At 47.8% G+C, this 24,625-nt stretch overlaps 2 protein-coding genes across 3 annotated transcripts in view; both read left to right on the top strand.

The window, feature by feature from the left end:
• Positions 1-24,625, top strand: part of ATG7 (autophagy related 7) — a 326,752-nt gene that overhangs the window by 40,957 nt on the left and 261,170 nt on the right. The gene's annotated exons all lie outside the window — the stretch shown is intronic.
• On the top strand, positions 14,108-24,112 carry LOC132375355 (serine/threonine/tyrosine-interacting protein-like). The gene is given in 5 exon segments (XM_059940609.1): positions 14,108-14,249; positions 15,690-15,798; positions 22,542-22,614; positions 23,553-23,568; positions 23,571-24,112. Coding segments are annotated over 5 exon segments (882 nt in total).

The raw sequence follows: 24,625 nt of genomic DNA on the forward strand, positions 1-24,625 counted from the left end.
TTAGAAAAACAAGACTGCTCACTGAAGGCTGCCCTCCTATCTGCACAGTCTCTAACACCACAGCGTTAGCTCTTAGGGACAGAGCTAGGAGGACCACGTTTGGAGGTTGTGACTGGGAAGCCCTTGCTCTGCCTTTACAAACTGGTGATTGCAGGCGAGTTTTCAAATTCAGCCTTCGTTCTGTGCCTGGAAAATGGGGATGCTGCTCTCTGAGTCCACTTGTCTTTCGACATCATTTATTCCAGCGTGTAGCTGAAGCGTCAGTCGTCCAGCTACACCCCAGGACCCTCGGTCACTACCCTCCTTCACTACCTGTAGCCTCTTATATCTAAAGCACGGGAGCAAAGCTGTAGGTCATAAGAGCTGCAGTTGGTCCTCTGTGCCCTCACGCCTCCTGTTCCTGCACACCCTCCACCTTGCACACCCTCCACCTTGCACGCCCACAGTGCTTGCTCACTGCTCTCTCCACAAAGTCCGCCCCAAACCAGCTTCCATTCCCCACCCTCACTTTCCGATTCCCCACGCTCCAGACATTTCTCTCTCCGATCTCATTCCCGTTTTGTCAGGGCCCTGCTGCCAGAATTTTATTTAATGAAGGAACTGGATGACAAAAGTATATGAATGACTTGAAGGCCCATCTCTTATTATAATAGCAGTTGCCGCTCTGTACTGGACACCTGGTTTTGCCTGGCTTCTGGGTTGGATGTGCAGGTGGCTGGCAGTGCTGTTCTCTGGGGTGGAGAAGAGGAAAGTGGGGCTTCCTACCAAGATGGCTGATTGAGCTTTCAAGGGAGATGCCACCCCTGGGCCCACCCCTAATGGGTATGGAGCCCAAGGCAGGAAAGAGTACAAATGGTCTAGGAGTGGCTGCAGTCATGGGTTTTGGGGGCGTGGGGTGGGAATTGAGGTTGTGTGGAGCCAAATTGTAAGGGGTCTTTCATGTCAAAGACAGAGTTTGTCCCGTGGGACATGGCGAGCCAGTGAGGAGTGAAACAGGATGCTGGAATGATCTGATGGCATCTTAGGACAGTCCCTCTCATAACAACATCGAGAAAGGATCAGAAAGGGCAAGACTGGAGGAGGGCAGCCCAGTTAGGAGGGGGTCATAGCATTCCTGCCACCGGAACCAAGGCAGTGACGTGAAATGAAGGGGGATTAACGTGTAAGAACTTTCCAAGGCAGAAGCGGGATGGTGAGGAAAGAGGATGACTGAGGATGACTTCCTGCTTTACAGGTGTGTGGCTGGTATGGTCATAGGTGCCCCAGGAGGAGGCTGGGAAATGCCAGGCGTGAGGTGCCACTCCAAGAGGAGTAGTCCAGGAGGTGTTTGGGTATGTGGGCCTGGGCTTGGCAGATCTGGGCAGGTTTGGGGGGTTGAGGCAGGGTTACAGAAGGCTAGAGCTGCTGTCCAGATGAGAGATGATGGTGGCCCGGCCCAGAAGCAGTGGCAAAATGATCTAGAAGAGTGGATAGAATTGAGAAGCATTTAGGAGGTAAAATGGGCAGCACTTAGAGGTGGTTGGGATGTGGAAGATGAGATGGGGGTAAAAATCAAAGTTGACTCCCTGTGTTCCAGATGCCACAGCATCTGAGAGGAGGGCAGTGCAGTCCATGGGATAAGAAGCAGTTTTGGGGGAGAGATGATGGCTTAGTTTGCAATGTCCCCAAAGCAGACCTCGAAGCAAGGATTTGGATGTAAGGAGTTTATTAGGGAGGGGAGTGGGAAAGGAGGATACTGATGAAAAGTGTTAATGCACAGATTACTGCTGTGGGCAACGGAGTCTCAGCCCTCCTGGGGACCTGCTGAGACCCTGTGGGCCACACCTGAAGCTGGTTGAGCATCACTCCTGGGGGGCTGGTTAACTCTCCAGCACTTGCAGCCTGCTGCGCAGCGGGGGGTGGGTAGAAAACGTCCTCAGGAGGAGAGCCCCTGTCAGAATACACAGCTGTCTCAGAGGAGACCAAGGAGTCTGCTAGGTTTGCGACAGGTGATGAGACAGCTCGGGTGGGTTGAGTCCCAGGCATCTGAGACTTCCAGCTCGAGATGTCCCCAGGCAGATGGTGGTGACACTGTAGTAGCCACCAAGGAGCCCTGGATGCTGTGCCCTGGAAGGATGGGTGTTCATGCTTGTTGAGGGCCCTTGAATGTCCATGGTCTGGTCAGACCCGCCATGCACACTCATCTCCCCTCCCTGGGCTGGCTGCAGAGCCCATGCTTCAGCCTTCAGTTCCCTTCCCGAAGAATAGGCCTCGGCTGTTTCTGCACCTCTGCTCTCCCTCCTTCTGTATCGAGAGCACCACTTGTCAACAGTTCCAAGAAATGGGGCTCATTTAGCAAAGAGGAAGCTGGGGGCCTGGGAGAAGATAGGTCCATTCGAGGACAATCTGCAGATCGAAAGACAAGAGTGCCGGGTTGGGGTGGGGAGCGCATGACATTGGCAACGCTAAGTGGGTTTCCAGGAGTCGGAGGAGAGGCTTGTGCAGAGAGGAGCGCGAGTGAATGAGCGAAGGACGAGGAGTTGGTGCCAGGCCCCTGTCCCCGATGCATCCTCAGCCACAGACCAGGCAGGCTGTTGAATGGGTCTGCATTTCTGTTTCTTTATATTTGCGGTGGGATAACATGCCTAGGCCAGCACAACCTTACAGAAATATACGCGAGCCACAAATGTAATTGTAAATATCTAGTAGCCACATTTTAAAAAGTAAAGAGAAGCAAGTGCCATTCATTTCCCTAATATGTTTTATCTTCAGTATATCCCAAATATTATCATTTCAGCATGTAATCAACATAAACAACTTTGAATGAGATATTTTTCATGGAGGTGGTTGGAGGGACTCATTCTTCAGACTGTAGTGTGTACTTTACACTTACAGCAGATCTCAGTTCAGACCCACCACATTCAAGAACTCACCAGTCACATGTGGCTGGTGGCGCAAGCCCAGGCTGCCTGCCCTGGAGAGCCACAGGGGGGAGTTCAGCCCCCACCCACCTCTACTGGTCAGATCTTCATTGTAGGGTCCAAGCCTCAGAGTAAGATAATTACAATACTGGAGAATTTACACTGTGGTGTGAGCTTTATAGGCAAGGTCTTATTTGAGCCTCACACCCACCCTGTGAGATATGTACTGTTATCCCTATTCTACAGGTGAAACAGTTCAGGCACTGAAAGTTTCAGCAGCTCGCCTATAGTCCTGTTCCCTATTAGTGGTGACTCCAGGATTCCAGTGCAGATCTCTTTGACTCAGGTCTTGTGTTCATCCATGAAACATACTGCCAGCCCCAGGAGACACACATTCTCATTCACCTCAGGGCGTTTGCACGTGCTTTTCCCTCTGCCTTCAGTGCCCCCGCCCTGCCTGGCTAACTCCCACTTTTCCTTCAGGTCATGGTTTGGACTATGCCTCCTCCAGGAAGCCTTCCCCACATACATCCTCCCCATCTTGGGCAGGGTGAGCCACCTTCCCAGCATCCCTGGTATCCCTGTTCCCCTGCCATAGCACTCATCATGCCATGCTGTAATTGCCTGTTTACCTGTCTCTTCCCCTCCTAGGGAGAGGACTGTGTCTGTCTGGCCCATCACAGTCCTCCCAGCGTAGCACAGAGCCTGGCACATGGGAGGGACCCGGGCATATTTGTCACATGCTGTTATGGATCCAAGATGCTGCCTGGCTGAAGACATCCACAATTGACCACCACTGTGGGTTCTGTTACAGATGTTCCCCAGATAAGGAACCTTAGAAACAGTCACTGTGGTTGATATGTGTAATAGTCACAATTGGCAGCCATTCCCCTGTTTCCTGGCAAATAGAACCCTCATTTTGTTTGGGTAACTACCCCTCAGGGAATGTGATCCTGTTTTTAGCTCAGCCAATACTGGGAAATCTACCCCCATTGCTGGTGATTCACTCAGTAGTGGACTTAAGAAGTGAGGAAAGTTAGTGGGGCTGGGATCTGGGTGTTTCTAGAAAAGATCTCCTTGATCTTAGGGAAGAAACTCAAAGAGCAGGATGTTGTCATGTCTGGGTGTGACCTCCAGGCCTGGGCAGCCATCTTGTGACCAAGAGGTGATCTGCTCTAAGGACATTCCTGACAGACACGGAGGATGGCAGAGCCAAAAGGTGGAAAAGGAGTCATTGATGACGTCCTTGAGGAGCTGAATTAACCAACCCTGGAGCTGCCCTAACTTGGGATTTCTTGTTAGAGGGAGGATACATTTCCTTATTACTACAGCCAAGTGAGTTGGGGTTTTCTATTCCTTTTAGCCTAAATCATCCTAACAATTACACTGTGGTGGAGAGATAGTACAGTCTGAGACCTGGTGGAGAACAGAGCAGGGATGTGGGCTCCAGCTCTGGCATTGATGGCCTGGGACCTCTTTGTGCAAAGCTCGGATGCCACTTCTTCACAAAGCCTTCCCAGAGGCCCACCAGGAGGTGGGTCCTCCCTCCTCTGGGTTCATCTGTCTGTGTGTCTCCATGACCCCTGCTTGCGTCTTCTCTCCCTGCGGCTCATGGGCTCTCTGAGAGCGGGGCTTGTGCGTTTGTCATTTCTGTATCCCCATGGTTGTACCTTGCACATAGTAGGTGCTTGAAAAATCATTGGGCATTAAGTGGAAGGATGAGTAAATTAATATTAACATTGCTACTTCCTAATTCATAAGAGAGAAGATATTTCCCCTAAGCATTCCGTCTGGCTGACAGAAGAGTAATCGTTTCCTGGCTCTGAGGCTCAGCTGCTTCATCTGTAAAATGGGAAAGTTGGACTAGATCTTCAGCTCAAAGAGACCCCATGACTTGATAGCATTATACAGTAAATGACTGCTATGTGCCAGGCTGTGCGATACAGGGAATTAGACACATTTTCGTCTGTTGAGATGCTCAGGGTCTAGGGTGGAGGTTCTTTACCTTTAAGGGGGGGAACAGACCCCCTTTGGTGGCCTCTTCCCAGAAAACTGCTGCTGCCCTCAAAATTCTGTGGATAGTTGTAGGGGATCCATTCAACTAGAAAAAGGCATGCCGAGGCCCACCCTTGCCTTCCAGCCCTGTCTGAGCTGGAACAGGGGAAACAAAGGAAGAATACGATCCTTCCAGAGAGGCCCTCTGGGCAGAAGGGGAGGCAGCGTCTCCACTTCCAGAGGTGCTGACAGAGGCAAGCCCTGGTGACTCCAGGAGAGGGACTGGAGCTGCCTGGGAATTCAGGGGAAGGCCCTGCTGCTGGTGTAGGAGTTCGACAGGTGCCCAGAGGGAGGAAGGCACACACCCCAAGGTGGGGAAGGCACCGTGTATTATGGAATGTGAGTAATTGTGCCCCAGAACAAAGCGGGACAGGAGACTGGAGAGGTGGGCAGGGGAGGTGGTGGAGGGCAGGGAAGGGGCGGAATTCCACATGGGAGAGGAGCCCAGAGGAGGGGGCTGGATACAGGGTGCTTTGGGATGTGCCAAGGGTGGAAAGCAGGGTGGGAAATCTCTACAGATGTTTGTAAGGACCTAACATCAGACGCGGGCTTCCGGAAACCAGACTGAAAAATCAACGCGACCTCGGGCTCTGTCGGTCAAGGGTCGTTGAGAGGGAACTGCCCCACTGAGAGGGAACCACCCGGGGAAGAAAGCTCTCCTATCCAGGCTTTGTCCTGAGCCCGCTGAGCTGCCCACAGGTAGCTTGCCCAGCTTGGAAAAATAAAAGCAGAAACCTTCTCGCTTTGTGTGGTCACGTGGCGGCTCTTAACACGGGCCCCCCGTACCCAGCTTCCAGGGGCTGTTGTTAACATTTCAGGAAGTTAAAGGAAATCATTTACCTGCTGCCGAGGCCTCCAATTTTGCTGGAATTGCCTCGGCATGGCGTCTCCGCACGGCGCCCTCACACTGGGTCGGTGCTGGGCGGATGGAACAGGATGCCTTTGAGTAATTCAAAGCTGGGAAAGTGGAGTCTCCCTTAATACATTTAGTTTTGTGGTGGATGAAATTATTTCATACAGGAAAGATTAAAAGAAGCCTTTGTTTGGCAACCAATTAACTAGATCATTTCTAGGGTTCCTTCCAGTTTTTAGCATCCCGACCCTTTGCGGTGTTGGACCCCGGGCTCCCCGCCCACCTCCATCCAGGGCCAGGCTGGTCTTTGAGCTAGTTACACTCCTGCTTCTGCCTCTTCCTTAATCAAACGGAATGGGGAGATGGGGAGGTGGTCTGTCGAGGACCTATTGACCTCGATGTGCCAAAAATCATTTAATCATTTCACTATACCATGGGGGGGGGGGTTGGGATCATGATTCCCATTTGACAGATGCATTCACTGAGGCTCAGTGAGATGTGCACATTCATCCATTAGACAAATATGAATTAAGGACCTGGTATATGATGAGTCCTGAGCTGGAAGCTGGAGATAACAACGGAGAACAGAATAAAAGTGTTCCGTACACTCCTGGAGCTTACTGTCTAGGAGGGGAGAGAGGGCCCTGATGAAATCACCCCACAGATAAATGGTGTTAGGAGAAGTTAGTTTGGGCTAGGGAGAGCTTCCTGAAGGAGGTGATGTTTGAGCCAAGATTGGAAGCATGAGTAGGTATTAACCAGGCAGAGGGATGGGCCAGGTGATCCAAGCAGAGGGAACAGCACTTACAGAGCCCTTGAGACAAGAAGGAGCTTAGAGTTTCCCAAGGACTAAGAGGTGTGTGTGGCGAGGGGGTGATGTAAGGTGCCGCTCAGTGAGTCATTGAAGAGGTAGGCGGGGATCAGCTCCAGTCAACCTCGTGGGCCTTGAGTGCATAGAGAGGACACAGAGAAAGAGAACCCACTGTGTGCCAGGCTGTCATATGTGTGATCTCATCTGCTCCCCCAAGCCACCCATCCCATTTCCACATGGGGGAATTGAGGCTCAGAGAGGGCAGGTGACTGCGGGTCACGCCGCTAGTCAGAGGCAGAGCCAGCCTTCCCTGACCCACAGCCCGGGCCCTCCTCAGCTCCCCAGCTCAGGCCTGGACCCACCAGCAGCCAGCCCTCCCTCGCAGTACCTCAACCCTCCTTTTCCAGGTGTGAGATTTCCTGCAGGGAGAGCCCAGCCGAGCTCTGCTCGGCCCCGGCTTTTGGCTTCTGGTCTGTCTCTGTGGCATCCTTGCTTGGAATAAGAGAAAGAAACTTGGTGTCTGGTAATTGTATTCCATTAAGCCTAATTAAGATGCAAATTTGTACAGTTAATGAAGAAGGCAATTTGGAGGCAATTTCACCGGTGACACGGGACTCTTGTCGGTGCCTCTCTGCTTGGTAGGTAGGTCTGAGGATAGGGGAAGTGTATGCGCTACCACCCACCAAGCTGCATCTGGCTGGGCTCCGGGGGTAAATTTTTCCTGCTGGAGCAAGATAACCCACCTCAGGAAGAACACATTGTGCAGAAACTGCTCGGACCACGTGACCCCTGATGTAGGGAGCACAAAGTTCCGGGCTCCTGCCACCTTCCTCTCCTCTGGGCCCCATGACCCCCACCTGCAGGCTCTGCCCTGCCCTGGCCTCTTGATGTGGGCAAGGAGGGGTTGAGGCAGTTCTCTGGAACCAGACCACCTGGGTTCAAATCCCAGCTCTACCACTCATTGGCTGTGTGTCTTTGGGCAAGTTTCTTAACCTCTCTGGGCTTCAGTTTCCTCCTCCATGAAATGAGACACTGATAGCATCACCTGATAAGGCTGCTGTGAAGATGAAATGAGATAGTGCATGGAAAGCACTTGGCAAGCACCTGGCCCATGAATGTTGGACGTTTTCATTAGCTCTGCCAGTTCCGCAGATTCCGTATGGGCAGTTCTACCCCCAAACCCTAGGCTAATAGAGTTCTTTTTTGCTGCTGTCAGAGGCCCACTGTCTTAGAGTTAGGCTTTCTTCAGGTCCTGGATGCCCCGTCCTTGTGGTCCATCTGGCTGTAAAGCTGGGGTACACCCAGTACCTGCCCTTTTGCATGGATGGCCACCTGTTGGTTGGCTGTTTTCCCATTTTAGATGTCAGAATTGGCCTGTTAACCTGGACTTACCCCTGGCACCCGACCCCACTCCCTCCCACCACCACCTCTATGGTCCCTCTACCTGTGGCCAGATGTATTTATTTATAAATAAATTATTCAACTGACATCATCATTATTAGAGCTGATATTTTTGGAGTGTTCCCTGTGTCGAGCTCTTTACCTTTAATTATGTTATTGCACCATCACCACAATTTACAGGGTGTAGAAACTGAGGCTCAGCGAGTGACTTGCCCAAGGTCACACAGCTGGTATAGGGTAGAACTGGAGCTCAAACCATTTCTGTCTGACTCCTAACCTCATTTGTAAGCCCTCTAGTCAAGCTGCTCTTCAATTCCCAAGTGCCTGCTGTGTGCCAGGCCCTGTGCCCTGCGCCCGAGGCGGAGAGACAGCTGTGTTTATCCTCAAGGAGCACAAAGACTTGAAGGAGGGGACAGACAGTGACAGAGCAGGGTGGAAGTGTGGTGGTGGAGGGAACTCGGGAGTGGCGTGTGCGGGAGCCTGGAGAGGACCTTAGTCTTCCTAGGGAGGAGTCAAGGAAAGAAGGGATCTCAGAGGAGAGAACAGTTGGCCTGAGAGTTGAAGAAGAGTGGAAGTCTCTGGAGGTTTGCAGTGGAAAGGGCGTGACTGGAGGAAGGCGCGGCAGGCGCAGTGGCACTGAGGCGTGAGGCACTGGGGTGCGTTGAAGTTTAGGGGCCGGGGATCGCCAGTGGGCAGGGAGCAGCAGCGGGAGGGTGAGGCAGGAAGGGTGGGTAGAGGCCACGTCATGCTGAGCGTCAAAGGCCAGGCTAAGTCAGAACTGACTAGAGGTAGGGAGTGGTGGCCTGGAGTCTGAGCTTCTCCACTTGCCTGCTGTGTGACCTTGGACAAGACCCTTTACCTCTCTGAGCCTTGGTTTCTTCATCTATAAAATGGAGGAGGAATAATCAAAAGGCCTCTCTCCTAGGGTAGTTGTGAGGAGATGCACAAAAACAGAGCACAGTTTCTACGGAGTGAACTGTTAAGCAGCACAAACTGCTTCCTCTTGCTGGCCAGGGTGAGGGGTCGGGGGAGTGCATCAGGAGCCCCTGCATGAGAGCTGGGGGCTATGAAGAAAAATCAAGCAGGCTAAGAGATTAGATATGACAAGAGAGAGGGCTTAGGGAGGAGAATTATTTAGACCAAACGGACAAGGAATGTGGCATCTGAGCAGAGATCTGAACGAGGTGGAGTGCACCGTGGGAAGGTTTTAATTAGCAATTTTGCGCCCAAAGCAGGCAGCTAACAGGGCCCTCAAGCCAGCGTTGTCAAGTTATGAGGAAAGACTGCAGCCAGGCACTATATGTGGGCTCCTACTCCAGTGAATTATAACTGTAGATGCCCAGCTCTTTTATTTCCAACTCTTACGGGAGTACCTACTGTCAACATGTAAATTTGACAAATTGAGAAATGAAACAGTATTTCATAATCACAAGTAGGCCTCTTTTTGTTATCTTTCATGATCACAGCTGGGTCTGGCACCCTCTCCAGTTATGGCTACATCCAGGGCAGCTGCAAACCGCAGGGCTTGGGCTTTCCCAGGTAGGACCAGAGAGCAAACCCTGGGCAGCTCAAGTTAGGATGAAACACGCAGAGGATTTAGATGAACACTGACAGAGACTAGGATTTCAAGATCCTCTTCTGTTCTCATTTGCCCGGGAGGGTTCACAACCCCACCTGGAGCCTAAGTGTGCTTCTCATGGTCTGAGAAAGGACTGGGGGCCTCTTTGTCCTGTAGGCTTAGATGCAGAAAGGTTGGGCTCTTGGCCAATCTCTGTTGTTTGGGACAGTGTTTCTTTGACCACCGACAACAGAATTATCTGGGACTCCTTATTAAAAATGCAGCTTCCAGGCCTTGTCCCCGACCTCCTGAGTGCAGGTCCCTGGAATCTGCGTTTAACAAGCTCCCCAGTGGTTCTCATGCACTGCAAAGTTGGGGGACGGTGGACGGGTCAGGGCACCCATCAGAAGAATATTTGTAATTGGGACTGTCCTGGGACTGCCAGGGCACGCGCTTGCTGTCCTGCTGGCAGGTGGCACTTCCCAGCCAGGTTGGTGGTGGGGTGGGGCGGGGGGAGGGAGGCTGGCTACATCCCACGGTATATATTTTACATGTTTTTGCCTCGGAGAGAACTGCGGCAGGAATAAAGGCAGGAATTTCAGAAGTTGGTGTCTGTCATGCTGTGAGGCAGTGTGTGTGAGAAGGCTCTACCATACTTCGAATGAGAAGAAAAAAAGAACTTGATATATATATTCTGGAGGCAAATGTGTCACTTTCAAATGGACTCTTTCCAGCCTGGACACAATTTTTATTTCTCTCTGGTGAGTCATTGTAGAAGTTGCCTTTTTCTCGCTGCCTCTTAGGAACAAAGGACACATTTCAGGGAGAGGCTGAAACCTCCCAGGGACAGGACTGGGAAATTTACCCTTCACCAAGTCCAGTTAGAGGATCCAGTGAGGCCATCAGAGAGCCTCACCCAGTCCTGTGCTGTGGAGGAGCCACAGAGACTCCTGACAACCGAGGGGATGGTCGTGCTCCCCTTAATAATCAGCCATCCTTTTTAGCTCAGATCTTGCCCTCTCTTGTCTTGTTTTCAGACTGTCTGGTTGCCATCCTGCTGGTTTTAATGAGAAAACATTCCCAAGTACCTTCTGACATTCATTCATGCATCCATCAGTTGTGTAGCATAGTAATTAGAGCACGGGTTCTGGGAGCCATCCTCCAGTGGCTTTCCATCTCACTCGAAGTCAGAGCTAAAGTCCCTCCCACATCTGCAAGGCCCTCTGTGATCTAATCCCTGTCACCTCTCTAACTTCATCTCCCTCTCACTCAGCCCTAGCCATACTACTAACTTCCTTGCTGTTTATTGAACACATCAAGGATGTATCCACCCCAGGACCTTTGCACAGGCTGTTTCCTCCTCCTGTGATGCTCTTTACCCCAGATCTCTGCAAGACTCATTCCCTCACTTCCTTTAGGTCTCTGCTTAGAAGTCACCACATTACCCTGACCATCCTAAATAAAATAGCACTCACCCCAAATGTCACTAACCCCCTGTTTTCCTCAGAGCATTTATCAACACCTCACATAGTATTTATTTACTTGTTTTTTTTTTTTTTTTTTAATGATCTGTCTCTCCCCATCAGAATGATAGCTCCTTGTGGATGGGAACTCTGACTTGGTTACTGCTGTTTTCCCAACATCTGGAATATGTCAAGTGCATTTTAAGCCCTTAATAAGTAATGATCAGTTGATTGAATGAATGAATGCCTGGCTCTCTTCCTTGCTAGCTGTGTGACCTGGAGCTCCTTAGCATCTCTGAGCCTCAGTTTCCAAGTCTATAAAATGAGCAAGGTTATGGGGGTTTGCATTGTAAGTGAGACAGTGCATAAGAGCTTAGCATGGAGACCAGCACACTCAAAGTCCTCAGTAAATGATGACTGACCTTAGACTATCCTTACTTAGACCAACAAAGTGAGACAGAATGTGCTAAAGAAAATGAAAGAGATGTGCAGAAGGGCTGTTGTGTTGAGAGGCGACAGCAGTTCCGCCCAGATGGCTGGAATCAAGAAAGGCTTCTCAGCGGGGATGGCATTTGAGCCGGGCCTCTGGGTTGGACAGGCTCTCAGCAGGTCATACTCAGATTGCGAAGTGATAGTACAGGAAGAAGGAGCAGTGTGAGCGAAGAGGCAAAAGTGGTCAGGCATGCCTCCTGAACCTCAGGGACTGCAAAACACGGGGAGGGTGGGGGAAGCAGAATAAGGAGGTGGAAGCATTTTTTTTTTTTTGTCCCTGGAAGAAGAGAAACCAGCGAGTGCAACAATAGAACTAAGACAAAGTCTGATCTTCAGTCTCCTTTTTAGGGTAGAGGGCTTTGCAGTCAGTAAAGCAATCCCTGGGCATCATTTTTTTGGCTCCCCACAATTCCTTCTCCAGGGAGGCAGGATTTATTAGGTGTTTGTATTTCTACTCTGGAGGTCACCTGCAAATAAGCGTGAATGGAGTAGTATCACATCCCTAAGATACCTATTGGTTATGGTGGAATTTCTGGGCACGGTGCTATCCTTCTGTCTTGTAGACTAGGAAGAAATTCAAAGCACAGGTGTAAGGGGAAACCAAGAAGGAAGGTGTGAGGCAGAAAGACTAAATGGTTAACTTAAGAAAACAGGAGGACTAGCATTTTTCATTCATTCATTCATTCATTCATTCAATGAACACTGAGCACTTACATGCACGAGACAGTATATTCAGGCCAAGGGCCCAGTGGCCAAGACTTCAGACACTTTGTATGTGTTTAATTTTCTACCTGATGGAAAAAGTTTCTGTAACTTAAGGGAAGTTGGGGAGGCAGCACAGGTTTCATCTCAAATGTCAACTCCAATTGATTTATTATGGCTACCCAGAGAGGGTTTCTGAGACAACAGTGTGGACTCGGCAGAAAGGAATCTGGTGATTGATTAGTAATGTCTGCCATGGGTCTAAGTGGGAGAATAGTAGGTCAAATACCACTCATTTGCAGGAACGAGATGTGTATACACCTATAATATGCTGACCTGAGGGTCTGCAACAGAAGAAAATAATTTCTTGAGTCTGCACAGTTGGTGAGGGTGATGTGGCTGATAACTCACCATGGAGAGCTGTGGGCACTCAGGACAACAAAGGGGGAGGAATTGGTGCCCCAGGATGGTAACTCAGAAAGGTAGGTCCCCTCAAAGGGGTGGTGTCCCCAGACTTTTACAGTTGTCTCATCCACCTCTCAGTGGACACTGATGCTTAATGCATCTTCCCCAAGCATTAAACTTTGTTCTCATAGAAGCATTCTTTTTGCACTCATATTTCACCTTCCTGTGTCATATGTAATTTGCTAATTGGTATACAGTAAATGCAATCAGAACACGCAAATTTGGAAACAGAGCTAACTCTTAGTTTTTGTACAACACAGTGGTTGGGAACGGAAGGTGTAAAACTAGATGTATTGGGTCACTGTGTTTACTTGAGGGTGGAGGGTGGCGAATTTTGGTTAATCCAGTGAATCAGTTAAGTGGAGGTTAGTGAAGAGAGCTTCTCCTGTAAACAAATAGTTGTCTTTAAAAAAAAAGGATTCACTCTTCATATTCTGTTTTGTAACCATTATTTTCCCCTTAAGCAAAGAGTAGAGGCATCTTTTTATGTCATCAAATACTCTCTCACAACAGTATTATAGATGGCTACCTGGGATTCAGTGATAGGGATCTACCATTAAATTGATCCCTTTTTGTTGGACCTTTATGTAGTCTCCAGTTTGGGACTGTTACAGGGAACGTTGCCTTTCAGCTCCTCCAGTGGGTAGTGGAGAGCTGTGTACAGTGAGGGTGGTGAGGAGCAGAGATGGACAGGAAAAGGGAATGGGAGACGGGAATGTAAAATGGTGCAGCCTCTGTGGAAAACAGTATGGCAGTTGCTCAAAAAACTAAATATAGACTCACCATATGACCAGCAACTCCACTTCTGGGTATTTGTCTGAAAGGACTGAAAGCAGTGTCTTGAAGACATACTTGTACACCTGTGTTCATAGCAACATTATTCACGATGGCAAAAGGGTGAAAGCAACCCAGTGTCCAGTGACAGATGAATGGATAAACAAAGTGTGGTCTATACATACAGTGGAATATTATTCAGCCATAAAAAGGAGGGAAATTCTGACACGTGACATAACATGGATGAACCTTGAGGACATTATGTGAAGTGAAATAAGCCAGTCACAAAGGACAAATACTGCATAAGATTTTACTTATCTGAGGTTCCTAGAACAGTCAAATTCCTAGAGACAGAAAGTAGAAGGGTGGTTGCCAGAGGCTGGGGAGGGGGGGTGGGGAGATGTCATTTAATGGGGACAGAGTTTCAGTTTTGCAAGATGAAAAGAGTTCTGGAGATTGGTTGTGGAACAGTATGAATATACTTAACACTACTGAACTTTACACTTAAAAATGGTTAAGATGGTAAATTCTATGTTACGTATATTTTACCACAATTTAGAAAAAGTTTTTTTAAAGGAAACATGTGAGTAGATGTAGACATTAAGTATCCACAGCTGCTAAGATTATCCAAAAATGAGGCAAGCAGACATTGTGTACCACCTAAAGAAGCACCTGAGTCTGATCCAGTCTCTGGAACCAGCTGCCAGTTTGCAGAGGGACAGAGGAGCCATTAAACTGGACCCTGGGTGTGCATTTGGCAACGTCAGACTGGGAGGTGCTGCAAACTCCCAGGCTCTTCCAGTGAACACGTGAAAGGAAATGAAAAGGATGGATGAGGAACCCATAAATTAAAAGAGACCTAAGAGACAGATCAGATTTTTCAGATGGGCCAGAATGTAGTGTCCAGAGATGCACATTTGGGTAATAAAATAATTTAAACCAAAAAAAGACATAGGAAGTGATTCCTTAAAAGTCAGGATAGTGGTTACCGTGCGGGCTGTGAGTGGGATGGGACATGTGCACTGGGCTTCCAGGGTTGGGGGCAAAGTGCTGTTTCTTTTCTGTGTGGTGTTTGCCTTATGATAATCCACTAATTCATATGCTAGATGTGTGGTTTTCTGTGTTTATGTTTTATTTTACAACAACAACCACCAAAAAAAAACCCCAAAAAACCCTTTTTAAAAGGAAGGGAGGACAGGGGCTTCCCTGGTGGCGCAGTGGTTAAGAATCTGCCTGCCAATGCAGGGGACACGGGTTCAAGCCCTGGTCTGGGAAGATCCCACATGCCGCGGAGCAACTAAGCCCGTGCGCCACAACTACTGAGCCTGTGCTCTAGAGCCCGCGAGCCACAACTACTGAGCCCGCGTGCCACAACACTGAAGCCCACATACCTAGAGCCCGTGCTCCGCAACATGAGAAGCCACCGCAATGAGAAGCCTGCGCACCGCAACGAAGAGTAGCCCCCGCTCACTGCAGCTAGAGAAAGCCCGCGTGCAGCAACGAAGACCCAACGCAGCCAAAAATAAATGTTTTTTAAAAGAAAAAAAAAAAAAAAAGGGAAAGGAGGAGATTTTGGATACAGACAGAGAGAAGAGTCACTGATCTGGATAAAACCCAGGTTCTGCCTCCTGTCAGCTCCGTGACCTGTGGGGAGTCACTTAACCTCACAGTGCCCTCATCTGGAAAAGAAGTTATAATAGTACTTAAGCTCCTAGCACTGTGCTGCCCTTTTAATAAGACAATGCATGCAATTCCTAGCACCATGTCTGGCCCAGAGCAAGTGCTGTGAATGTGAGTGGTTGCACTCCTGGAGATAAGAAGCCCCAAATGCCATTCTCATCCCCACTCCTACCTGCTGCGTCATCCTGGTAAAGTTGCTTCTCTGCGGTTGGATGCCTCCTTTCCCTGATAATCCCCTGTCGTGTGTAAGATTGTAGGTTGCTTGCTGGGACCTGTGGAGCTCGAGGCTGAGCCTGCCCAAGCTTGCGTTTCCTCCAACAAAGCCTCGGTCATCCCAGGAAGCAGCAGGCGAGGAGAGGTGTGGAATTGTCAACGCTTCCCATGTCACCAACAGGTGAAAATGCAGCCCCAGACACAGGACCGAGACAGTAAATTGCTTTCTGTCGTTCTCTGCAGGGAGAATCATGCTGTTTTTACCCTAGTAGGCTTGGGCTGTCTCCCATAAGCATCGGTTGCCCTCTACTGCCTTTATCAGGCTGGGTGAACATGAAGAACAGCCGAGTGGAGGACAATGACAACAACCTCGGGGGAGGGTTACCTGCCCATCAGAGCCGCTTTGGACAGAATCCTGCTTCCCCGGTAGCGTGAAAGGGACGGCCAGTCCTTGATTGCTTAACTGAGCTAATGGGGGAAATCAAGTCACACGGAGAGCCTGGAGTCGCCACTCCCTGAAGTATCTGGACAAAGGAATATGTTTGCAAGAAAATTTAATTTTACGTCTAACAGTTCAGTCCATGTACTGGCAGCTACTAGACACCTCCACTCACCCTATCCTGGATTCCCAGGAAGATTCCCTCTAAAGATCCCTTTCAACTGGCAAATCCTTTCATGTTAGGAAACCCCTCCCACCCCCACTCCATCTCGAATGCTGTAAGGAGCTGCCTGGTTTCTTATTTATTTACTTATTTATTAATTATTGTGGTAAAATATACATAGCATAAAATTTACTATTTTCATCATTTTTAAAGTGTCCAGTTCAGTGGCATTAGGTGCATTCACATTGCTGTACAACTGTCACCACCATCCATCTCTAGAAATTTTTTCATCTTGCAAAACTGAAACTCTGTACCCATTAAACATTGACTCCCCATTCCCCCACCTCCAGCCCCTGGCAACCACCATTCTACTTTCTGTCTCTATGAATTTGACTCTTCTACGTATGAATGGAATCATAGTGTTTGTCTTTTTGTGACTGGCTATGCCACTTAGCATAATGTCCTCAAAGTTCATCCATGTCGTAGCAGGTGTCAGAATTCCATTCCTTTTTCAGGCTGAATAATATTCCATTGTATGGATACCCATGTTTTGTTTATCCATTTATCCATTGATGGATACTTGCATCGGTTCCACCCTTTGGCTATTGTGAATAATGCTGCTGTGAACATGGGTATATAAGTTTTTCCTTAAAATTGTTCATCAATCCCTTATTCCAGTTATTGGGTAGTTGTTGTGATTCTGTGGGGTATGAATAGGTACTCAGAGTTTGCTAACACGTCTCTTTAACGCTTACACCCTGGGCTTAGGAACTGGAGAAATAGCAAAGTAGCAGGAGGCAGGGGCCAGGTTGGGGTGAGGGACAAAGGAACCAGAGCATGGGGTACATTCCCATCTGGAATTTCCCTGGATTGGGAAGTTTCTCTTGACAGCCATTTATGAAAACTGTGATTATTTTCCTTTTCATGGTGTCCGTGATTGTTTTCATAAGAAGCCAAGTGGTTTACGTGTGATTACAAATCCCAGGTGTCGTGTGGAATTTTAACTAAAATACCAAAATCTAAGGCTCTTTGCCTGTCACTTATCTCTTTGTTCAACTTCCTCCGAGTTCACGGCACTATTTAAATTGCTTATAACCTGTGGAGGTTCTAGTGAGTTCTAGAAAACAAGGAGAGGGAAAAATTGGTGGAGAACAGCAGGACTGAAGCAGATGCACATTTAGGAAAAAGACAGCAGGCTGGCAGAAAGCAACGGTGGTCCAAGTTGCCGACTGCTCAAGTGCGGTGTGGCAGGCGACTTACATGCGTGTCAAAGCTGAGCAAGTGGTCCCCTATATCCAGGGCGGTTTCTAGGCACTGGGGAGCCTCCACCCGCCACCCTGAAACAACCCTCTCTCCTTCTCCCAGTCAAGGTGCCTCGCCTTCCACCCTTTGAGCAGTAATAGTTGTTCAAATGCGTCAGAAAGAATTTTCCCTTTTCGGAGCTACTTTCTTAAAATGCAGATGCTCCATAAAGAGCAAACTGAATTTTCAAGCAATAAGGACTTTCTGGGTTCACCTAGCTTGGTGGTTATCAAACTGTGCTCTGAGGGGCTTCTGGGGAGTTTGGGGCAAAGAGAAAGGGAGAGGCTGTGGCAGATGGGGCTGCGGGTCCACTGCTTCTTCACTCCAACCAGAGCGGTCAGCTTTTATCTGTTTGACAAATTTTTACGAGAACCAGTAGTTGCACTCCCAAGGAAGGGGGTGTGGGGGGAGTTTGACAGCCTCTGATCTAGCGCAAACCCCTTGTTTGACAGAGGAGAGGCAGAGAAGTTGAGAGAAGGGTTCAAAGTCTCACAGCAAATTCATTCAACAGATACTCACCGAGCACCTGCTTTGGGCCAAATACACAGTAGACAAAGGTGTGCGCACACATCCCGTGCCATGAAGAGCGGGCTCTTCCGTCCAGGGTGACTCCGCAGCAGCCTTCCCCAGCCACGGCGTGCGACCCTCACGCCCCACAGCGGTGACACCGTCTCTCCCGGACACGCCAGAGGGAACAGACACGCCTTCTCTTTAGTGTGTTGTCGTTCCCCTCCCCCCGTACTGTTTCGTGTGCTATGTGTACCTACTGTGTGCCAAGCTGTGCCAGCATGGGAGGCTCCAGGCTGATCCAGACACGGCTCTGCTTCCGAGTAACTTCCCGCTTAAAGAGAGAAAAGCTCTACTTAAATGACCGCATTACGGAGTCAGCACTAAACGTCCTAAGGAGGCACTGATACCTTTGCAGCCTTGGTGTTTGGCTGGGGGAGAGAAGAGACCTATGTAGCCAGGGGAGGTGGCATTGGAGCTGGGCCTGTCTTGTCTTCCCAACTTCTAGGTTCGGAATTCGGATGTCAGAGTCAGGCAGCCCAGCAGGGCCATATAATAGTGTGGGCTTGGGCAAGGGATGGCGACAGAGTCTCAGCTGAAAAAATGTGGGTGATAATAATAGTTCCTCCCTCAGGGGGATGCTGTGAGGATTAAATGAGATGATGCATGTCCAACTCAGCCTCAGTAAACGTGGCTCTTACTTCTAGGCTTTAGAGATAAGGTGATGGTGGGAGAGAAGCACTGCAGATAAAGGCACCAGCCAGGCACAGAGCAGAGAGGGGGGAGCGAGCAGTGTCGAACGGGATGCTCCATCCACTTGTGCTGAGAGCAGAGGAAAGGGAGTGCGTGGGAGATGGCTGGGCAAAGTGGATCCAGGCGACAGAGGGGCCCCTCGCATCCCAAACTGAGCACCTGGGCCTCCTGAAGTCACTTGTTAGCTCTAATAGCTGTCTTGGAGAGTCCTCAGGATTTTCTATGTGCAAGATGGTGTTGTCTGCAAATAGAGACAGTTTTACATCTTCCTTCAAGTTTAAATGCCTTTATTTTGTCTCCATGCCTTGTTTCTGCATTGCTTTTAACTCCTTTTGGTCTTGACTGGGTGAGAACCAGGTGTGGCTATAGAGTCGGGCATCCCTAGCAGGAAGAACAGCATTTGCAGAGGTATAAGGGGTGAAGGAGCCAGGCCTACTCAGGGAAAGAGGAGCGTCAAACGGTGAGGCTACCCAGTCAGTTGGGTCCAGATGAAAAAGGTCCTTGTATGGTAGGGTCAAAGGCTTTAACATATAACCAGTCACTGCCTGGCCCTCTGCCTCAGTTTCCAGAGTAGGATCTGTTTCTGAACGTTTGTCTCTTGGGCTTTTGTTGTGCTTATTGCAGGAATGAATAAAGAAGAGAAGGCACTGGGACAGCTAAGTGGATTTATGGTGCCCTTCAACAGGTCAGAGAGATTGAGAGTGGGTAAGAGTAGAGCAGAGCCAATGCAAGCTCAAGTTTTTTGCTGGGGGGAAGGGAGATTTGAGGGCAAGCAGCTGACACAGGAAGTGGCACTATGGCATGACAGATGGGAGAAGAGATTCCTTAGAATTTTTTTATTTTTTGCCCCCTTGAGAGTCTTCAGTAAAGGTTTAAGTTATTTTCCATCTTTCTTTTTTTTTTTTCCTGGATGTTGGACTTGAGTTTCTTCTGAATGTAATACCATGGTTGGACTGGACACAAGGCAGCCCAGTTTTATTTGGGTTACACGTGAATGATACCTAGGGGGCTTACCCTATGTATCCTGTTACATCCTGACAGCAGTGGCAAGTCACTAAAAGAGTTTCAAATAGGAGGAAGAAGTGGTTGAACTAGTGGTTTTAGGAAGATTATCTGGCTTTAGTGTGTAGGATGGGCTGAAGGGGCCAAGACCAGAATCGGGATGGCCAATCCTGGCCATCCCGATAGGGTGTTATCAAAGTCTACACCACAGAAGGTAGTACTGATGGTCATTACCTCCACCCTTCAGTAATCTGTGGTGCAAAATCTTAAAGCAGTGAGGGGGCAGCAGCTGGGAGGGAAAGTCCCTTTACCCTGGGGTAATTAAGATCTTAATCATATCCTAAGGCCCTGGATTGTCTTTGTGTAAATACACACCCAGAAAGAAATTTGAGCAGCACAGGACTTTGGTCTGCCCCTTGAGACTTGCCTTTGTCTTCTGAAGGGTTTGGAGAAGTCTAGAGAGAAACACTTTTTTTTTTGGTCTCTTGACTCACACACACCCTCCAGGAACTCTCCCACTGGGAGTGAATAGAGTCTGTGCTTACATTTGCCGAAGGAAACAGCCCGAAGTAAGGTTTGCTGTCAGTCACTCGGGAGGTGACGGCTGTGGACTGGCCAGTTAATCAGGAAGACAGAAAGTTCCTGGATGGACTCGGACCCAGCCCAGCATTCCCTAAAGCACTTTGGAACGAGGGGGAGAAGTGGGCGCCTTAGTCATGTTTGCATCTCCAGCAGCTTGGCCTTGCGTAACACCTGGTACCGCGTTATTGCTTAATTAATAGTTCCTGAATATATTAATGAATTAGCATCACATGAAACCCTGAAAACGGTCATGTTGAGCCAGGACTCTTATGTGCTAAAGGCAGGATTCCTCCATTTACTCATTCATCATTTACTGAGCTCCTCCTACCACTCTGCTTTGGGTTAGGACAATGGTTCGAAATCTTGGCTGCACCGGGAGAGCTTTTGAAAATCCTAAGACCCAGACCACACTCCAGACCAATTAAATCAGAATCGTGTCCAAGGGTGGGACCTAGGCATTAGTATTTTTTTAAAGCTCCCCGTGTGAGTCCAACGTGTAGCCAAGGTTGAAAACCATTGGGCTAAGTGCTGAATTATAAGTGAATATCATATTCCCTCTGCCCTTGTAAGGATCAGTCTAATGAAGGAGACCTGATTTCATTCATTCATTCATTTATTCCTTCAGTAGAAGACAGAGATTTAAATGCCTTGATAGAGATATGGAAACAATACTGTGGGATCCCAGAGGAAGGAATGCTTAGAGGTGGCTAAATGATATGGGAAAGCTTCAAAGAGGAAGGAACTTTTAAGATGGGTTTTGTACAATAAATAGAAGTTCATCAATAACTCCCTTCCTCCCTCTCTGTGTCCCTCCCTCCCTCCATCCTTCCCTCCCTTTGTTCCCACCTTCCTCCCTTCCTTTCTCTTTTCTTCCTATCTTCTTTATCAACCTTTCCACACACACCCCCTCCCTTTTCACCCTTCTCACCTACTTTGTTCCAGGCAGGCTCTGAAGTAGGCCCAGAAGGAGACAATAGTAAACAATGATGTGGTCCCAACTCTCAAGGCACATTCTCTTCCAGGAGGAGGGAGTAACATGTACAGAGCCCAAAGGCTGAAAGAACCTGAGCGTTTGGGGATAGTGAACTCATTTTTACTGGAGTTGAGTGGGTCAGACACAAAGGAAATGTCATGCCAGCGGCCTGAAGAGTTTGCATGTTTCCTTAGAGGCATTTAGGAGCAAAACAATTGTATGATGAGATTTAAAACAGTATTTACTGCTTTTTAGGTGGTACTTTATGACTCTAAATGGTACTCAGATGTGGCCTTAATTAACACTGACTCACATGGGCTTGCAGTCCTTCTGATTACATCCAGGAGAGTCTCCATTTGGTGCTGGTAGGTCTTTAACACCTGTCTTACACCTGCTCATCTTTTTTTTTAACAAAGCAGAGCCTTCCTCGAAATGTCTGGCCAGAATTCAGTCACACTGTTTTTTTGCCACTCTATTTATTCTTATGGAAAGTTTCTATAGATGACAAAAAACAGATGACTAGTTTTTCATATATAGTAAAATGAATTTAAGCTAAAAAAAAAAAGGTGGATCCATTAGAAAATATACAAAGGAAATGATGGTATAAGAGACACATAGATCCAGTGAAGATTATGATGGGGGTAGGTAAATAACTGAAGGAGAGAGCAAATTCATCAGTTTTTCTTTTTATGGTTCATGCTTTCGGTGTCAGATCTAAGAACTCTTTGCCTTGGCCTGGACCCTGAAGATGTTCTCTAATGTGCTTTTCTAAAAGTTTTATGTTTTACCTTTATGTCTGTGAACCATTTTGAGTGCATTTTTTTAATGAAGTATGAGATTTCAGTTTTTTCCTATGGATGTCCAATTGCTCCAGCACCGTTTGTTGAAAATACCCTTTCCTCAGTTAAATTGATTTTGCATCTTTGTCAAAAATCTCTTGGGCATATTTGTGTGAGTCTTTCTTGGTTCTCTATTCTGTTCCATTATTCTCCACTGATACCACAGTCTTGATTACTGTAGCTATATAATAAGTCTTGAAATCACATAGACTGATTTCTTCCATTTTATTTTTCTTGTTTAAGATTATTTTAGCTATTTCTAGTTCCTTTGCCTTTCCATATAGATTTTAGAATAGTCTTGTCCTTCTCTGGAAGACATCTTGCTGAGATCTGGATAGAAATTGCATTAGGAGACTCGGCGTGGCGGGGGAGGCGGCAGCAGCATGGCGGCCGGGCACGAGCCGCCCAGCCCTCCTCTTCCCGGCTGTCGTCGCCGCCACCGCCGCCGCCGGAGTCGCTGGGACCCTTTAGTCTGCATGTGTTAGTTGTAAGCCCGCTGCCTCCCCGTCACTCCTCCGGTCTACCCTCCCTCCTTCCTTTCACCGCCACTGCCAGCCCGAGTGTCGGGCCGGTGGGTAACTCCCACTCCCAACCCACCCCACCCCACCCACCAGCCTGCGGGCCGGGACCGTGGAGGACGTGAAGCTGGAGTTCCCCTCGCTCCCACAGTGCAAAGAAGACGCCGAGGTTTAGGGTATGTTCCTCCAGAGAGAAAATGCATTTGCTTCTCCCAGGAACCCATGGACACTATTTACCCAGGACCACTTGACATTAAATTTTCACTTGGCCTCACAAAGATAATTGCATTCTAATGCCAAACCTGAGTGAAGACCAGATTGGTTAGGAAGACTCCACCCCACTACTACCACCACCACCACCTACTCAGAACCAAAGCTAGGAAAGGCAAGAGTACTCATTTTTATGGGGATGAAGTGAGGCCCCACTCCCTCCACTTTATCTTTCACTGAGGGTGTTGCCCTTTGGGGGGTCCCAGCTTTTTGGTCATGATCTGACTTTGAGCAGGTCCTAGGCTTTGTCTCATGTGCCGTGCCATTTAAAATTAAGGCCATCATGAGGATGTGGAACAACTAGAACTCCCATATATTCCTGGTGGGAGTGTAAGTTGCTCTTCTAAAACTTTTGACAGTGTCTAGTAAAGCCAAATATAGGCCTACTCTGTGATTTAGTCATTCCATTGCCACTTATATATCCAAGAGCAATGAATGCATATGTCCACCAAAGAGCATAGAAAAGAGTTTTCATTGCACCTTTATTCATAATTGCCAAAACCTGGAAGCTATTTAAATCTCCACCAAAAGGAGATGAGTAAATTGTGGAATATTTATACAATAGTGTACTGCACAGCAGTGAAAAGGAACAAACTACTGACATACACAACAACATGATGGATCTCACGGACATTGGGCTGAGTGAGATAAACCAGACATAAAATAGTACTGCTGTATGATTCCATTTACATGAAGTTCCAGAACAGACAAAACTAAAATCTGTAGTGATGGAAGTCAGTGGTCACCTCTGAAAACAGGAGATATTGACTGAGAAGAAGAATGAGGGAACTTTCTGGGATGATGGAAATCTTCATCTGAGTGGTGATCATATGGGAGTGGACCTACCCTATGAGACAGAGATGCAGGAAATTTTGCCTGGATTATTTTTAGGCCCATATTCTTCTGCCATGAAAAGCAAGCTACCTATACTACAGAAACATGGAATAACTCATATAATATGTATAAGACAAAATATTGAAGCAAACTTTATTAAACCCAACTTTCAACAATTATTCAGATATTTAGTCTTGGATTTTGCAGATAATCCAGTTGAAAATATAATACGTTTTTTCCCCATGACTAAAGAATTTATTGATGGGAGCTTACAAAGTGGAGGAAAAGTTCTTGTCCATGGGAATGCAGGGATCTCCAGGAGAGATGCATTTGCTTACATTCAAGAAAGAAGATTTTGTATTAATCCTAATGCTGGATTTGTCCATCAGCTTCAGGAATATGAAGCCATCTACCTAGCGAAATTAACAATACAGATGATGTCACCACTTCAGACAGAAAGGTCGTTATCTGTTCATTCTGGCACCACAGGCAGTTTGAAGAGTATACATGAAGAAGAAGATGATTTTGGAAACATGCAAGTGGCGACTGTGCAGAATGGCTGATTCAAGAGCAACAGTATAGAGGATGTGAATTTCTATTTGGGAAGGAGAAAATACTACAGACGGTAATAATGTAAAATGGTAAAAACACAAGTAGTTTCTTTTCAATTATATGTTGCTTCCAGACATGTTTCTCTGCAACTTGTTGAGCAACGTTTTAAGATGTCGGACTTCTGCAATAGAAAAAAAAAAAAGAAATTGCATTAAATCTGTACATCAGTTTGAGGAGAACTGACTTATTTACTATGCTTACTTATTTACTATGAATCTTCTAAGCTGTGGACATGTGTATCTCTCCATTTGTTTAGATCTTTTATTTCTTTCATTAGCGTTTTGTAGTTTTCAGCATAAAACTCCTGTACAGGTTCTTCATATGAGAATGTATTGACTTTCCTTTATTCCTTAAGGATATTTTCATTGAGTGTAAGATTCTGGGTTGACAGTTCTTTTCTTTCAGCATCTGAGAAGCATTGTGTCACTTCCTGCCCATCTCCATATTTTCTGAGGAGAAATCTG

Source organism: Balaenoptera ricei, chromosome 11, assembly GCF_028023285.1.
Source record: "Balaenoptera ricei isolate mBalRic1 chromosome 11, mBalRic1.hap2, whole genome shotgun sequence".
Lineage (NCBI taxonomy): Eukaryota > Metazoa > Chordata > Mammalia > Artiodactyla > Balaenopteridae > Balaenoptera > Balaenoptera ricei.